This window comes from Zonotrichia leucophrys, chromosome 10 (assembly GCF_028769735.1).
Source record: "Zonotrichia leucophrys gambelii isolate GWCS_2022_RI chromosome 10, RI_Zleu_2.0, whole genome shotgun sequence".
NCBI lineage: Eukaryota > Metazoa > Chordata > Aves > Passeriformes > Passerellidae > Zonotrichia > Zonotrichia leucophrys.
Window position 1 is genome coordinate 2,273,338 of NC_088180.1, and position 14,736 is coordinate 2,288,073.

At 51.2% G+C, this 14,736-nt stretch overlaps 1 protein-coding gene across 4 annotated transcripts in view; it reads right to left on the reverse strand.

Annotated features, from left to right (window-relative positions):
• Positions 1-13,223, reverse strand: part of CPEB1 (cytoplasmic polyadenylation element binding protein 1) — a 37,345-nt gene extending 24,122 nt beyond the window's left edge. For 3 of the 4 annotated variants that reach the window (XM_064722066.1, XM_064722065.1, XM_064722064.1), the window contains exons 1-2: positions 13,138-13,223; positions 7,822-7,999 (exon numbers count right to left, since the gene is read on the reverse strand). In XM_064722066.1, the coding sequence (XP_064578136.1) occupies positions 7,822-7,999; positions 13,138-13,152 (193 nt within the window). In that variant the 5' untranslated portion in view covers positions 13,153-13,223. Of the gene's footprint in view, positions 1-1,253; positions 1,377-7,821; positions 8,000-13,137 lie in introns of those variants that run through there. The other variant, XM_064722068.1, reaches the window with a different exon arrangement.
• Positions 13,224-14,736: the final 1,513 nt, after the last annotated feature.

Sequence of the window (14,736 nt, forward strand, 5' to 3'; positions counted from 1 at the left end):
CACTTGGGGAGCACCAGCATTCCCAGACCCCAGGGAGGGGACTGAGGCACCACAGGCAGGATCAGAGCCTTTAAAACCATCACCTGCTGGCAACATGTCACCTTCCCTCCTCCCAGCTGCAGCCTCCTCCACAGCACTCCACCGGGGTGTTTCCTACTCCTAGTAGTACTAGTACAAGCTGTAGTGCCAATTCAGTCACATTACTACCAAGCACCTGTAACAGCATCACACTGCATCCCCAGCATGGTATTGCACTGCATCAATTCTTCCCAGACAGGTTTTTGATGGCTTGTTTTGGACATCTAACATAGGGAGGAAAGGATCAAGACACAGTGCTCAGCCAACTCAGTTCCCACAGCAACCATAACTTGTCCATATGAATATGGAACATTCCTGCCTTTATGAAAAGGCACAAGTGCTGTGCACAGATCCCTGGCAGCAGGAGACTCCCTTCCCTTTGGGAACCAGGGATCCTGCTAGGTCTCAAAAGAATAAATCCCACCAAGCTCCATCTTCTGGGAAGCATGGACACAGAGTACTGACACACAGCAAAACCTGAATCCCAACAGCTTGGATGAAACCCACAACTGAAAAAATAAGAAAAATACAGAACAAATTTATCTGTGACAGGAAGCATTCATTCCGCAGTATCCAGCCAAGCTTTCCCTAACTATATGCATTTTTCAGGAAATAAACTGTTTCATTTAATCAAACCAAATCAGATTCAAGCAAAAGATCCATGATTCCCTCTGATGATTTCAATTCACATTAAAAACAAACTCCCTGCAATCCAGTTTCAGCTCTAACTGTGGAAGCACACAGCAAAATCCACTCAGATAACCAGCAGTTTTTAATTAGATCTTTTCCCATCGGAAGCCAACAACCAGCCCAAGCTGCTTCCCCTTTAATACTCCCAGCCAGGCTGAAAGACAGATACAGGTCATCCAGACAAAACATCAACTAAAAAAACAAAGAGAACTTAAAATAACTAGTCCAGAAATCTGTGTAAGTCAAGAGTCTGGAGATTTGCTACAAAGCAAGCAATTGTAGACAGAGAAAACTAATCAGATACTAGACCAGGAAGAATTAAATTTCTGACAAAAATTCAGTTTCAGAGTCATAACCTCAAGTTATTCATAACTAAATGCTTACCAAATACTGAATAACTTCACTTTGCAATCTGACACAGCCCAACCCAAATGCTTCACTGCAGCTTTTTCCAAGCCCCAACCACCAGCACAAGCCCTTCCAACCTGGATTTTTCCCTGGAGTTGCCACTGCAAGCCAACCATCCTGGCAGAGGGAGCGGCGCTGCGCTGGGCTCGTGCCCGAGCGTCTGGGAGAGACTGAGCTCCTGCCTCCCAAGCCTGTTGGGTTTGATTTCAACAGCATTGTGAGAACAAAGTCCTTAACAAAACACTCCCTCACTGGCCTTGGAGCAAGTGTCTCTCTCCTGGGTGACTCCCTCCTGGCCTGCCCAGGAGATCCCTGCAGCCAGGCCAGGCAGCTTTCCACACCACTGCCCACACAGAAAGCTGCATTTTCCAGATTTTAACTGGGAGCCCTGGATTTAAGGCATTCCAAAGGCTCTAGAAGATGAGGATCTCCAGAGCTCAGCTCTCACCTGCAGGCAAGGACAGCTCCCACAGGCCCAGCCCCTGTCCCCACCCCACTCACACCACTTGAGGCAGGTGAGTTTCCACACAGGAAGCTGGGTTGGGGAGCTCGTCTGGTTAAAACCAAGCCACAGGGAGTTAGTTTTAAGCCTGGTTCTCTCCCCTGATCTGGTATGCAGCATGGCTGCACCAACCAGGCACTTCAAACAAGAAAATATTTAGGAAATTACAGCCTAAGCCTGCGTGGGAAGGATCCACAGGGCCTGGCAGCAGAAGCTGTGATCCACAGGCAGGTTGTGGGTTAAGGGAGCAGGAGGAGCAGGGAGCATGATCCAGTTCCCAGCCCATGGCAGCAGCATCTCTGTGCCATCAGCCTGGAAAGGTGGTGCTTCCACCTAGCACAGAGGGGTTCAGATATTGGAGCCTTCCAGATCTGGGAAGGCCAGCTAACAATCCAGCAAACAGGGTTTTTCTTCCTCTGGGTTTTCTCAGAATGCTTAAGGAAACATGAACCAAATCAGATTCCATTCCTACCACCTCCACAGCCAGGACAGCTCTCCCTTTGCTCCCACACCCTGGTTTCCACCAGAGCCTGAATACACATGAAACCCCTCCTTGAATGCACCCCAAGCACTGAGGGCAGGAGAATGACAAGCCCAGCTCAGTTGTAAGCTCTCCTCTCTGACAAAACCAGATTCACCCTGTGGACCAGAGCTCTGACCAAGGCTGAGCTTCCAAACCAAACCTGCAGAAGCCAGAGGCAGAGGGAGAAGCCTTCAGAAGACAAACAGAAGGCAGCAGCAGCATTGCTTTGCCTTTCACACTTCCCTGCACCTCCAACTGTAAAGGCTGGGAATTGCATTCCTGAAAATTAAGCCTCTCAAGTGCATGCTGCACTCAAGACAAATACCCAAGTGAAAGCTGTCAGATGAGTCACTTGTACTCCCAAAGTGCATTGGAGATCATTAGGGACTTAGAAAAGCACTTGTTCACCATAAACCTACTAGTTACAAGAGGCTTTTCTGAAACACAACTAAGCATCTCCCCTGTAATCTGAAAGTGGAGACACTTGCTGCTGTGTGACCTGTTTCACTGCCAGATGACGGAGTCTGCCTTGTTCCATAGCCACAAACACTTGAGCAGCAGGCAAACAGCTACTTCAGAAACCAAGGAAGAGACACTGCAACAGTCTTGCTGCTCTGCCTCCCTCTTCCAAGAGTAACAGAGACTGCCACAGAATTACAGCACCAAAAACCTGAGTGACAGAGCTCAGAACAAATCATAACTGCTGGATCTTCAGGAACACCACCAGCCTGTGACCACAGCAGAACACAACAGCTCTAGGCCAAGTGCCTGCTCTGCAGAACACTGACCTGCTTCTATTTGCATATCTGATACAAAACCCAATTACTAGAGGCACTTTCCAGTAGAGAAAAGCATCATGATTGTGTAGGCAAAAATCTGGCTGTGTGACACTTCAAAGGCCAGCAAGACCAAGGGAAGTAAGTGTGCTCTTTTTCTGGGGCACAGGTGTGGAATCTCCCTATTCTGGATGTGTACATGGCATCCAGCATTTCTCTGGGGCAGGCAGAATAGCTCTGTCAGCTTCAGGTGAGCTCCTGTTCAGAGTTACTCTGCCTCAGCACCTCCAGCTAAGCAGAGCTACCTTTGGGGTCCCTGCATCCCTGAGCATTTTATTCCCTGATTCAAGGCCATGCATATCAGGTCAGCTGCATCCACTGCTGTCTGGAATGTTTCCTTGGGGCTGCAGAGGAAGAGCAGAGGAATTTACATTACGGTATCAGAGACACTTTTTGGACGGCTAAACAAGTGATAGGTCATTAATTGACTGCAGTTAAGAGCAAACAGGAAGCCGATTTAGTCATCAGCTAGTCTGGGTTTGCATTTGTCCTTCAGTTTTCCTTAAATAAAGCAGCCACAGAGTCATTAAAGCCTGATGGGCCACAACTAACAGCCTTTAAACTTGGCACCTGAAGCCTCTCCTATCCGAAGGAAGTCATTTAGGCATCTCCCATTTCTTCACACAATGGACTGTCAAGTTAGAGCAAAATAATGGTTGCTTTGTTGCTGTTAAATGAGCAAAGCTTAATGAATGAGATATCAATGTTGCTGGGACATTTGGGGTACCTACATGTCTTCAAAGTTCCTTTTAAACAAAGCATTGCCTTCAGCTGAAGGCAGCCACAGGTATACAAAAGCTACCGTGGGAGCTTTACTCCCAGCTCTACTAAAGCTGGAAGTTGTGCCTAGTTTCAAAAGCTGGTGTATGTAGCAGCACCCAGCAAGGCCCAGCTTTAAAGCCTGGCAGCAGGCTTTAAAACGAACCAGCAGCCAAGCTGAGAAATTGTCCTTGCCCACACTCTTATCCAGAGAGGTGATAAACATATGCAACAGCTTTAAAATCACATTCCTTGTGCAGCAGCTGCTCAAGGACAGGCAGCTGCTCCAGCAGCACCGTCAGGAGATGCTGACTCCTGCCTCTGTCAAGGCCACGCTGCCTCTCCCATCTCCAGCACCACACAAAAGCCACTAAAGGTTAAGGCCTGCACTGAGGAGGTGCTGCCTTTCCCCACAGAAGACTGAGCCAGACGTGCAGCAGTTGGGAAGCACCATGACCCTGTCCCAGAAGCCACCAGACAGGTTCTACAATGACACCACTGCACCCCGAGCCTGGTGCTTGGAGAGCTCCTGGAACAGCACCCACAAACCTCAGGGGTTGGTCAGCCCCGGCATCCCAACACAGCTGGCTCTGACCAGGGGCAAAGTTCACCACGGAGTATCCTCAGCTGCAAACTGATCTTTACAGACACCCAACTGAAGGTGTGGCAAGCTGAACCTGCAGCAGCAGTCCCAGCTGTGCCCAGAAGGGGATAGATAACCCTGCCTGTGAGGATGCAGAGTGCTGAATCAGCCCATGCTCTCACATTGCCCAGGCTGATCCCAGCACGGCCTCGCTGCCAGCCCGACAGTAAAGTGTCTCCACACGTGCTTCCCCAATAGCATTAGTGAAAGGTCACAAACTTCTGCCATCTCCTCTCCACCACGTGTAATCCTCTTAGTGCTCAAAGGGGCTTCTTCAACACAAGTCCAAGCTGGGATAAATTTAGTTTGACCTGAAGATGACAACTGAAAAGCTTGAGGGACCATGAATAGATTAAAGTCCAAGCATTTACTGCTGGAATAAAGTCTCTTCCCCAAGCTCTGCCCTTTAAAGAGTTTAAGTTGTAAAAAGACAGTCCTTTCACCTGTTATAGCTACTACATTCATGGTGGATCTCCAGATTCATAACCCTGCCCAAGCAAGGAATTTCCTGATAATCTAGTCTAACAGTGGCTCCTGCACAAGCAAAAACCCCACAGACTCAGGAATTCTTCAGGAGGGACTTGACTTGGAGCAGAGACAAAACACCACAGGAGATGAAGGGTCTCTGCTCCATTGATCACCTACCCAGAAGTGACTCAAGGGCAAGGCAAGCAGCTCCAACAACCTGTTCCAGGCTTAACCACCTGCACTACGTTATGCATTTTAGCAATCAGCTGCTCAGCCTTACAGCCATCAGGTGAGAATTTCTGCACAACCCAAACCAAGGTCCAGGTGCCAAAGTAACCCCCATTTCTAGATCACAGATGCCCCAGGATTCACATCTTTGCTGACACTGCCAGCCTTTTTATGGAGAAGACTCTCATTATCAACCTATGAAACATCAGGAGCAGCTCCTGCACTTTCCAGCTCCAAAGACAGGACAAAGCTTGCAGAGCTGCTGCATTCAGGCCCTCCTTACCTACCCAGAGAACCCAGCTCCAACATAAAGGAAACAAGGCTGGGACTGCAAGGAGAGCAATAACTCTGAGCTGCTGATGCTTTGGCAGATGCTGACTCATCCACGAATTTACAGCTGATAACTGCTGGCCCAGGTTGCTCTCTTATCAATACCTTCACATTTCTGTTGTCCCAAGGCAGCCCTACTCCAGCCCAGCATCCTTTGAGAAGTGAGGAATTCTTTCCTCACAGCACCATAAGCATTTGTGTCACTACACAAGGGATTTGACACAAGCTGAAATCCTCCTGTGTGGATAACTACTGCTGAGCAAGGCTCCCACCCTGCTCCCCAGGACTCACTGGTCAGACTGGTCCCCAGCTGCCAAAGCAGGAAAAAAAGCTGCTTAGGGTGCCCCCAAAGCACAACTTTGGTCTCCCTGCAGCAAAAATAACATTTGCTAGAGGAAGGCCCTCTGTTTTACACCCCAGTGCCAGTGGATTTGCCCTATGAGAGGTTTCCCACAGGACTTATCACCTGAAATAGGCCGTTTAACACTACTGGGAAACTCAAGAGTTTCCACACAAGGCATCACCAGCAAGACCCTCTGCTCCAGACATCCCTAGGAAAAAACAAGAGTAAATGACAGAGCACACAGATTTGCAAGCAGCAGGTCAGTAAAAGCTCCTAATTCAGTGCCAGGCAAACACCCCCACCCCTCAGAGAAGAGTTTTCAAAGTCAAACACAGCATGGCAAGTTAAAATTGCTGTGCCAGCTCTTAAGCCCAGACACAAAACCAGAACTAACCCACACCTTCACATGATCAATCTGCTCTAGCAGGCAGAGACATCTCCTTTATAAATCAGGTTAACTTTGGCAAGCTGAAACTTAATCAGGAAATACCATGAACATGTTCTAAGAGCCTATGAAATATCCCCATTCCAAATGGGGTAGGAAGGGCTATAGCAAAGATTTCTACAAGGAAGCCAGAAACAACCCTTTCATTAACCCACTGCAAGGAGGTAAAAAAAAGCATTCAATTTATTTCTCCTTTATGCTTCCAGTGCACCCAGATCAGATACAGCACTGTGTGCCAGGGGACCAAAAAAAAACCAAAAAAAAAAAACAACAAAACAAACCAGCTCAGCACAATGCACCAGTAACCTGAAAGGGTTAATATTCACTACACCACTGCTCAGGAGTAGCCAGCATAGCCTCCAATCCCACTTTACCAGAGAGGTTTCAAGCAATGCTGGCCATGGATCCAGGCCTCCAAGCAGGCAATTCACTTCCCCTGGTATTTCTGCAGCGCCAGCACGGGATCACATGGCCAGATCAGCCCCAGGTCCACACTGCTAAGTCCTCAAATACCCAGGAGATTAAGCTGCACTGGAAGTCATCTGGTAGCAGTCATTTTGCTAGCCCAGAACAAAGTTGCACTGTACAGGCATCAAGCAGACCCACACGGTGTGCAGGCACTCATTTAGAGCTTTTTTCCACGCCCATTTGATTAAACTCAGATTACCCACCAGGCCAAGGCAGCCCTGTCTCCATGTGACTGCAGAGAAACCTGCTCTGCCCAGGGAACCCTGCAAGGTCACCAGCTGGGGAGGCTCAGCCCTTCACTTCCCACTTTGTTTTGGGACCTATCCTGAGGGGTCAGCTTGTTTCCAATAATGGCTGAAGCGTTTATTGACCCTGTAATTCAGAGGCTGGAGAGGCAAGAGCAATCCCTTTCAAGTGCCCAAATCCTGGCACAAGCAAGCACTGCTGCTCAGAGGTGTGCTGGCAAAAGGAGTACCAGGCACAGGTACATTTACTGGCAGACCTGGGCTGCTGCAAAGGGACAAAAGCGCGTCCTTCACTTGGATAAAAATAAGACCAGACCAAACACACTCTGCTTTGGCACAGAACTTCTGTCTTAAGGCAGCAGAACATGCCCACTCCCCTCAGCCTGGAACAAACAGAAGCTTGCAGCACTGATTTCATCACACCAAGCTTGCTTTGCAGGGAAGTCTGCACCCACCTGTGCTCTTACATGCATGTTAGCTGACCTGTGGTTTTTCAAAACTCTTGCAATTTCAATGTATGCAGCAACTCAGCCTGGCTAACCTTGGGAGCAGATGAATGCTGCCTCCAGGAGAGGCACACTAAAGGAGCCTGCTGCAGTTATTCCCACCAGCAGGTCAGGCAGGGAGCACTCACACCCTGCCCACAATAACCCACAGCACCACAGGGAGGCAAGCAAGCCTTCCCAGGCACCTCCACGCTGCCAGGGAATACACAGGGTGCTCATTTCAGGCACACAAGCAAAGACCCCCTGGTACCAAGCATACCAACACCCATGCACTGAGGATCACCACCACCACCACCTGTTCACCAGGTCCACCCAGCACCTCCCCACCCCTGCACCCCCCCTCCATCACCTGGCAGGGTGTCACATTTGCCTTTTGTGACAGGCGTGGTGCAGACTCCACTGAAATCCAGAGAGTTGTCCAACATGGCATTTATTCGGCGGAAAATATCTGCATTGCTGCAAGTGGAAAGTGCAGGGGCATTCGGGCTATCCCAGCAGTCTTTTATGTTCCTCACAGGATCTTCTTTCTGGTAAAAAAGAACCAGTATGTTTGTCAAATAGGCAAGTACTCAGCTTTCAACACATTGTGGAAAGCCTGGACTGCCTCCAATACTCACATTAGCTTAGGTCTTAGCAACACTCAAACCCAATTCGTGGCATTAAAGAAGCAGTTAAGCAAACGGGTCGGTAATTTGTCAGCAGGGCACACTGGAGCAGAGTGCCCATCACACACAGGGAGCAGGGATGGACTCCGGGCTGACAGCCACAGCAAACCAGCTGGGTTGTGAACACAGCTCCTGGCTGTTTGTCCAGCAGAGATCTGATTAATGAGGGTACAACACCTTCTACCCCACAGTCAGTCTGACACCAAGGGACAAGTGGGATGCTCACGGTCGAGGCAGACACCACAAGGAACCACAGCAGTTCCTCCGATGCACAGCAGGGGAGCACAAGGCTCACCTCACTACCCACCACAGAGCTCCGTACAGTATCTCTGAATGATCCAAGTCAGCAGCAATCACTTCAGGTTTGCAGACAAAAAACCCCAAAAAAAAAAAATCACTCCTTCCCAGCTAAACAGCCCCAAATCCTGAGGAAAGGCAGAAGATAAAATCCTTATCTTCCCTTCAGGCAGCAGCACCTGACCACAAAGGAAGTTACCCCAGGTCATCTCTGCTTTAGCACAACCCAGCATGGACATGGATGCACCAGCACCCTAAAAGAGGATCACCCCTTGTAAAGCTGCCTGAGAAACATCAAACCCCTCCATTGAATCAAGTTAAACTGAAACCCAAAGAACTGAAGAGCATCAAGTCTGGCAAACGAGCCCCAGCTCCTCCAGCACACACCGACGCTCTAAACGGGGCCGTTTGTACTTGTCAAGAAAACAATACAGGCACGGCTTGGCTGTGCTTCTGCAGGGCTCAGGCCTCACTCACCTCCCGTTCTGCTTCACTCGCAAACAAGCCTGGAGCACCGAGCTGGTTTTACTTTCAAATGACCCCTCGCGGATCGCTCAAGGAGGCTGGTCTAAACTGAACTTCACATGGAGACCGGAATATTAGCCCAGCCCACGCCTGGCACTTGCATTCCACCCCCCCAGCTCGTCATTAGACGCGCACGATGTGAGCCTTTTCTCCAGCTACCCACCACATGGGTAAAGAGCACAGGAAACCCAGACCAGGGAGAAGCAGGAACACGGACAGCTCGCACCGTGCCTTCATCAGGGACCTGAACAATCCCTGCAGAACTCCGGCCCGTTTACAACTATTGGCATTTCTTCAGCGCTGAGGGCTGCGATCTTTGGCTATTGAAATGCTCAGAGCTGTGCAGGAAATCACGCTATGAAAAGCCAGTGCCCATAAAGGAGACAGAAGAGTCCTGCAACTTTATTAGAATAAAGGGAGAGACTGTCCACTGGGGCACACACCCGTGAGGTTTTCTCCCTCACGGTTTCAGAGGGCACAGCCCCCTTTCAGCCTAAACTCCCGGCCGCATGTTGCCCTCTTCCTTCCCCCATCAGCTGAGGGACTCGGAAGGTGCAGCCTTCCCGAACCCCCTACCACATATTCCCCCTTTAAACACGTCATTTTCCTCCCAAAGGTCAGAAACTCGGGCTGAGTTTGTCCCTTTCAGGAGCCAAACTGTCTGGTTTCTCTAACAAACCTGCGGCTTGAAGTTGGTAGAGACATTAAGAACCATTTAGAAGAATTAACACCCGTGGAATTGTTTGTAAATGCACGAATATCAGAGCCCACCACCAAACAACTGAACATTTAGAAGAGTGACACAGGTAAGGCTAAAACCGAGCTGAAGGCTGAGAGAAGAGGCAGAGCGCGCTTTAAGTCATCTTTATAAAGAGCAGCTGGAGTACAGAAGCTCAAATTACAAAAGCATTGCCAGTCATCCCTAATAAAAAGGAGTGCCGCATCAGGCTGCCTTGGCATAAGGATGAAACTCCGCATTCCACTCCCGCTCCCGGTAAAAGAACCACTTCCAGCGGGAGGCAGAGCTTTTCCCGAGGAGTCTGCACTAGCGAGACAAAATAACCCGGAGCAGCCAGCCGAACGCCCCACCCGCTCCTTCTCATTTAGCCTCCACGACCGGCAGCACCAGTCCTGCTCCAAAGGGGCACAGAAACCAGCGAGAACACAGACAAGCCTTTCCACAGAAATCCCTTCTGCTGGAGAGATTTTAACCCTAGACTGTCAAGGATACCCTTGGGATACTGCAGTCATGCTGGACATAGGGTAGGGGGGGATTTGCAGCACTGCAACCCCTTGTAGGAAGGGGCTTGCAGCACACCCTCCCCTCTCCTAAACCTGAAAATAAAGTACTCCTTTGAGAAGAGGTCTCCAGAGCACTCACAGCCAGCCCAAACCAGCCCCAAGAGCCTGGAGAGGATGCTGGAGGAGTCTGCAAACTGGAGAATCCAGACAAGTACTTCTGTCTCGGAGTCAACACCAAATCCCAGGGAAACACCTCGCCTGAGGCAGCATCCCCAGAGCTGGTGCTGCTCATCATCCCCAGGCAAGAGGAGCAGCTCCAGAGCCCAGGGAGGATTGGCTGTCCCTGCCCCACCTGGAAGGGTTTGGCAAATTCAACACAGTGCCTCTCCAGGCTTCCCTAGCAGCCTCCACAATGCAACTCCAAACTACAAATCCCCTCTGCTTCCAGTGGTGAATTCTCCTGGCACCATATGAGACACCCTGGGGTGTAAGCAGTGACCCAACAGCCATTCCATCCTGCTACACCTCACAATCCCAATCCAGAGGCACAGACACAGTTTTATAACAGGATAAACGAGTCACTGGAGAAGCTGATACAGCTGACAGGTGCTTTAAAGCCACCCAGAGTCAAACACCACTTCTTAACACCTGGTAAGACACCCAGTCTCTTAAAGAGCTGAAAGTTTCTAGAGAAGCCCCTGGATAAAAACCAAAGGAGAAGGACAATTCAGTTCTCTGCTGCAGGCTCACAGAGCAAATGATTGTGAGATTGCAGGTTAAGTCACTGGATGTCAGAAACACAGACCCAAGCAGCATCATACACAGACACACAGCAAGAGGAAGCTCAGGCAGGAGAGCAGTCCATCCACATCCTGACTCAACCAAGAGCTTCCAAGCAGGAAAATTCATCCCCAGAACACTGAGACTTCAAGGAGGGCACTGAAAGCCTCCAGATCCCTCTTGCAACCCCAAACAAACACATGGCATTGAGAAAAGGAGTGCCAAGAAACAGGGAGGAGCTGCCCTCCCTCAGAGAAACAGAGCACAGCAAGCCTTACCACCACGGCAGAGAGCTCTTGTTTTCCTGCTGTGCATCAGGAAATTGGCAGGTCCCTGGAGCTCCCACCCCACCAGCCCCAAGCAGAGTTCACCTGCAGGAGGGCCCACTCCAGGCAGCACCAGCAGCACTCAGCACTACAACACACACCTGTGCAGCAAAACACCCCAAAGATGTTCAAGGCAAGGGGAAATGAGGAACCTCTGAGGCTCACACACCTGCAGGAAACCTAGAGATAATGAAATCCCAGGGCTAGGCAGAACCTGCAGCATCACAACAGCACTAGCACAGGATTAGGATAGCCTAATCCTTAGGGAAGTCATTAAACACTGCCTGGCTGCCAGGATGGCCAAGATGTGCATTAGCTCCCGGGGATGCTGGGGAGCAGGCAAGGCTCATCCACCTCAGCTACAATCCAGCCTTTGCTTTTTACATCTTCCATGGAAATCTCACCCAGGCAGCACCATGCTAATGCCCAGAGGGGTTCTTGGAGCTGTAGCTACAGCCAAGAGGGCCTGCAATCCCAAGGCAAAATTTAAGATGCTGTTAAAATGGTGCCCATGTCTACATAAACAAGCTGAGATGGCACCACACTTCAATAAAAGGGAGTTCAGAAAATCGTTTTCTTGTTGGTATGTTTTGCTTCCCAAATTGAAGGCAGCTACACCCGTGCAAAACACAACATTGGTGTAACTGTTTCCACCAGGCACACACTCCCACCCCAGCTCATCCCAAAAAGTGTTAGGCAAGGCTGCACCAGCTCTCCCACCATCAGCAAGGCTAACGACAAGCAGCTGTCCTGGGGTTCAGTGAGTAGAGACATCTTGAACACACCTGGTTTGAATTAAGACTGGTCTTAATTCACAGGGGAGCACTGCCTTCAGAACAACTCCAGTTTTGCCAAAATCCCTTTTTTTAAAAGGCATTTCACCATCAGGGCAGCTATTTTTTTTTTATTATTTTTTGAAGCCATCACTCACCAAAAGCTTCATACATGAGCAATACCCACAGCTGCCTGTTCCAGCACACTGTCAAAGCTGAATAAGGTTTTAATTGGTTTTGGGAGACTGTTCCAGTTGGGACAAACTGCAGCAAAGTAACGGGGTCCTGGAGCTCTTCCCAGAGCCCAGCTGTACCCCAAGTCCCTCACCAGCACTCCAGGTGCCAGCACACCTTGTTAGCCCGTAACAAAGGCACCACTAATGAGCGTTAATTGGCTTCAGCTGGGGGACAGCAAAGGGCAAAAAAAAGAACTTGTTTTTCAGCAGACTTGTCTCACTCAGAAGAATCACCTTTGTCCATACTGAGTTACGAACCGAGTCTCCTGTATCACCCCTCACCCTAGCCAGACACTACATGGAGCTTTCAGCACACAGTTGACAAATAAAACAGCACCTCTGGTCACCTTTTACACTTAAAAAACAAAAAAGCAGCTTAGAAGTGGGCAAAAATACCACTTGCATGAGCACAAGTGTCCACTGTAGCCAAAATATGCCCCACCATGCACACCCGAGTTCAGCTTCATCCCCCTAAAGCCCCGGGAAGGGTGGAAGCACAGGTTGCTAGGCTAGGCAGCGGTTCGTCCGGCGTTTCCCTGAAGGCAGGGTCAGTTGTGTTCCCTGAGCTCCACCACACCCCGTGTTCCCCGCGGCTACCTCAGCAGCCGGGACCCCGCGAGGCCAGTCCGAAGGGAACGGGGATCCCATGGCAGCGCTCTGCCGGCAAGCGGGGCGATTCCCTGCAGGGCCGCCCTGAGGGCTCGGTGTCCCGCTGCCCTCTTCAGGCAGGTGGAACGGGCGGGAACGCCGCCCCCGGCAGCTCCACCGCGTGGAACCACGTGGCGGGGCGGCCTCGCGAGGCGGCACGTGCTCGCACTTACCGGCGGGAAGGCCATGGGCAGCACTACGGACGGGCGGCCCCGGAACGCAGCACAGACGAGCCAACAGAATAGCGAGGACACCGGGAACGGCGCAGCCCCTCTACCGGCCCGCGGCTTTTATGGACCGGGCCGGGCCGGAGGCGGGGGCGGGGGGGTGAGGGCGTGGACGTGGAGGGAGGGGCGGGGGTGCCGCTGAGGGGCGGGGCTGCTGCGCATGCGCGCAGCACGCGGCGGCCGCGTGGCGGCTGCCCCGCCGCCATCGGGCCGTTCCCGCCACAGCCCCGCGGAGCCGCCTCGCCGTGAGGGGAGCGGGCAGCCGCGGGTTAACGTGGCGTCACGCGAGGCATTCTGTCAGCCCCTCTGAGCTCGGCACTGTGCTGTCCGGCTTCAGCCACCCTCCCAGGGACACCTCAGCCCTGGCAGCTGCCACCTGCAGGATGTGACACTCGCCGTGCTCCCCGCCGTGAGGGGAATGGAATCCCCTATGCGTTAAATTGAGCACCCCAAGGGCAGGCTTAGTGTCATCATTTCTTCACACATGGGCTGTGGTTCTCACTGATCCCCCTCAGAGGGGATGGAAGCCCTGAGCAGTTAAATCAGCCCTGTCTGAGTGCAATGGGGTGATGGTGGCACTGTGGTTTCCAGCTGTAGCCCCTCAGGTCATCTCAGTACCAGAAGCTCTCCACTCATGGGCTGTGGTGCCCACTGAACACCTCATGAGGAATAGGACTCCTGAGGGGTTAACTCAGCTCCCCTAAAGGGAGTAAGATGGTGGTGTCACTGCCCAGCTGGAGCCCCCTGGGGACATCTCAGCACTGGCAACACTTCGTGTTCTTCTAAGGGGAGCAGGACCCCAAGGCCAGTGACGGGAGTTCAGGACTTAAATCAGCCCCTCTGAGGGGTCTGGGATGGTAGCGGTTCTGACTTTTGCTTCAGCACCTCTGGGGCCACTCACCGCACAGAGGCTGCGTGTTCACCGGATGCCCTTGTGTGAGGATGTGCAGAAAATCACATTCTGAAAAGCCAGTGTCCATAAAGGAGACAGAAGAGTCCTGCAACTTTATTAGAATAAAGGGAGAGACTGTCCACTGGGGCATACACCTGTGGGGTTTTCTTTCTCTCTCGGTTTCAGAGGGCACAGCCTCCTTTTCAGCCTAAACTCCCCGGCCGCATGTTGCCCTCTCCCGAACCGCCTACCACATATTCCCCCTTTAAACAAGTCATTTTCCTCCCAAAGGTCAGAAACTCAGGCTTGTAGGGACCCTTTGTTTGTTTCAGGAGCCAAACTGTCTGGTTTCTCTAACAAACCTGCGGCTTGAAGTTGGTAGAGACATTAAGAACCATTTCAAAGGCTTTCATACCCATCCCCTCACCCATGGAATTGTTTTTAGATACATGAGCACACATCTTTCCTGTCAAGGGGAATGGGGTTCCCCAAGAGCAGCCTCAGTGCTGCCAACTCCCACACACAGGCTGTGATGCTCACTGAGCCCCTCGTGAGGGGATGGGACCTCCAAGGGCTTAAATCAGTCCCTCTAAAGGGAATGCAATGATGGCACTGCCTGGCTGGAGTCCTTCTGAGGACCCTTAGTGCCAGCA